At 30.6% G+C, this 3,282-nt stretch overlaps 1 protein-coding gene across 5 annotated transcripts in view; it reads right to left on the bottom strand.

Moving 5' to 3' along the window:
- The window catches only part of DGKH (diacylglycerol kinase eta), a 173,262-nt gene that overhangs the window by 34,561 nt on the left and 135,419 nt on the right, over positions 1–3,282 (bottom strand). For all 5 annotated transcript variants that reach the window (XM_011369749.2, XM_023536372.1, XM_011369748.2 and 2 more), the window contains exon 17: positions 2,614–2,736. In XM_011369749.2, coding sequence (XP_011368051.2) covers positions 2,614–2,736 — 123 coding nt within the window. The remainder of the gene's footprint in view (positions 1–2,613; positions 2,737–3,282) is intronic.

Here is a 3,282-nt window from a genome sequence, read left to right as displayed (position 1 = left end):
CAGTAATCCTCAAATTCAATTTAAAAGTACTCTAAAACTTAATTACCTTTACTCTCTCTAAGACTAATTACAAACTAACTATATTAATCTTACACTCTCTTCTCTCTGTTCAAAAGCAGTCTAGTTGCATTTTTAAAAAAAGAGTAGCAGAACAGACACTCTTTTTTTTTTTTTTTTTGACAGATGGGAGCCCTGGAGCTAACTTCTAATAAAAATAATCTTTTGATATTCATTTCTGATAAAAAGCAGAGAGAGTCCTAATCACCAAGATTGATGTTCCATTTCAGGTAAATAAATTAATGTTTCATGGTTTTCCTTAAACATCTCATTACTCATCTTAATATACTGTATTTTGCACATCTCAGGCATATGAATTATTACATAAAATGATAATACGATGAGTGTGCTTCGAAAATGATTACTTAATACAGAAACATTTCCATTGCTACTGATTCCCACTAAATTGGATTACTAGCCAAAAAATAAGACCAAATACTACACCATTGAAGACCTGCATAATCTTATTGCTATTAAAATTTCAATAGCAATATCTATAGCTCTTTATCTGCATTTTTTAGTTTCATTTGCAGACTACAATGGAAATGTGAAGTTCACAAAAGTACAGTCAGGTAGCACGGCAGCTGGTTGAAAACCATTAGCAATCAGTGCTGATAAACGTATCCTCCAAAGATAGCCACTATCTTAGGGAAAATTATCAAGCAGCATATTGCAATGACGCCATTGTCAGCCCTGCTTGAGTCAACATTTTTTAAATGGATGAAACATACAAGGCCTGCTTATCAAATTGCAGATGAAGTAAACTTGAAATGATAGAGTCAAGCTTCAAAAGATTTTGACAAGGTGAAATGATAACTCCAAATCAAAAAGATAAAATTTCAGAAGGATGAGTGTAAAGTACTATAATTTATAGGTTAAAAATAAATCGCTTGCACAAAAACAGGAGGAGGAGACCAGGTTCATATGATACTATTATATAATACTTCAACTCAGAAAAGAGATCTCAGGTAGTCTTTGTAACATCAAAAATATCCACAATGAGTAGTGTATGGTTGTAAGGACATTATTACAGTACAGAAATGTCTGGAAAATTTTGTTCAAAATGGGCATCATATTTTAAGATAAGCATCGATCACATGGGTATAACCAGAAAAACAGAATGTTTTTTTCTTAAATTAACCAAAAAGCACTACACAAGTGCCATGTCATTACTGTTAACATTATCACACATAAAAGTTTATTAATTATCATTCTAATCATGGGTAGAAATTTAAGGAAGAAAATATAAAGCTCAATATAAAGAAAAACTTTCTAACAATTAGAGCTGACTATAAAAGTAGGATGTGTTGAAAGTGAGTGGTCCAAAGGCTCAGTGGCCCTCTACCAGAGGAGATATAAAGTGTGCTTGCATTGGATTATAGGGGCAAATAAGGTCTAAAGAGCCTAAGGTTATAACATTGGGTTGCGTGCCAGAATAGGTACATATGAAGTCTGAAAGGGCGGAAGGTGTAGATTATGCACTCTTTGGTTGTACGCCAGACATATAAGGTTTAATTTTGAAGTCTCTAAGAGTTTTAAATACAAGGAAGGAATATTCTTTCAAAGTTAACGTAATTAGTAGCAGCAGCAGTGGCAGTAGTAGCAATAATAGTAATAATGATGACAGCAAACACTCTCATACGGCACTGTGTACCAGTCACTATTCTAGGCACTTTATGTATATCGACTCATTTAACTCTCACAACACGCAGGCGTGTTATGAAATAGGTACCCTGTTATTGCCATTTTACAGACGAGGAAAGCACAAGTTAAGTAATATGCTCAAGTTTATATGTAATAAAAGTAAAAATTCATTCCCTGCAAACAGTTCTGATGTGTTGACTTTTCATTAGTACTATATAATTATTTTCCTATTCTCATCTTCATTAAAATTTTAATTTCTGCTTTGTTTTATTCTAGTAAACTAATTTTTCCATTAGACAAAGTGACATATTAAAAGTAAAATCCATCCTCAATTCAAACCTAAAAGGAAGAGAAATTGTTAACATTCTTCAAGCAACTACATATTAACTTACGTGCAAAAATAATTTCAGCAGAGAAAGGGTTTTAACTAGATATCCTATCACTTTAAAGTTTAATTTAGCAGTAAGGATTATCGGCCATCTACGCCAATGGAACTCAAGGAACTGGTGAATTATTTAAATGCTAAATTTTATGTATGTGGGCCATGCAGTTTTCATATAATTTTCAAAGGAATCTGTGGGCTAAAATAGGTTAAAATCTGTTGGTTTAGGTGTTTGCTCCCTCTTTCTTCAGGAAAATTAAGATATTTGGGCATATTGGGGTCCCATAATCCTTAGTTTATGATGATAATCTCTAGATTATATGGTAAAAAGGAAAGGGGACTGTTTGACAACAGTCTAAAATAACATCACCTTTATTATTTTAGTTTTCTAAAACATCTAAGCTGTAAATTCTAAAAAGCCTTGTTGAAAGTAAAAATACAAATAGTTTATTTCAACTGATAAGCCTTTTGAAAACTAAAAGAATTGCATTTGATTTCATTCCAAAATAATTTTATCGTAACTTTCTTACCAGTTGATGACTCTTTTGCATCATCATCTTTAGATTCTTCTTTAGATTCATCTGTTTCTGTACTATCATAATCAAGTGACTGATTAACTGATTCACACGGGTGAACTGTCTGGTCATCCATAACTTTAAGTAGTTAAGAAGATAAATATGTTTGAACAAGTAAAAATAAAATCCATAAATATTAATATATGCTTAGGAAAAAACTGAAACACAAACCAAAAGAAATTCCATACTCACAAATAAACACTAATTGGCAATAAACTTGGGTATAATGTCTGTAAGTATTAGAGATTGTAAAACTAAATAAATTGGTGAAAATTACATATTTATTAGGATAAAAAACGAAATACAAATTACAACCTGTAAAGGGTTTTGGATATTTATTATTTATATTAAAATTAAGTTTTCAGTCTACTATGAAAATTCTAAGAGGAGTATATACATTATATTAATATAAAAATCATAAGCAAAACTTTTATAAACTTAAAAAAGCATGTAAACATTTAGGAAATAAATGTTAAGAAAATATTTTCAAAGTAGTGTACAGGTTTGGTTTTCGTTTAGAACTCAACAGATTCCAATTAAGTAAAAATGTTTTATGTTTTAGAAATATTACTTAAAGTAATTTTCAATTTTATTTCAATGTTTGCAGTGTACTTTATTTCTGAG

Source organism: Pteropus vampyrus, unplaced genomic scaffold (assembly GCF_000151845.1).
Source record: "Pteropus vampyrus isolate Shadow unplaced genomic scaffold, Pvam_2.0 Scaffold154, whole genome shotgun sequence".
NCBI classification, from domain to species: Eukaryota; Metazoa; Chordata; class Mammalia; order Chiroptera; family Pteropodidae; genus Pteropus; species Pteropus vampyrus.
This window is presented reverse-complemented; position numbering and strand designations above follow the sequence as displayed.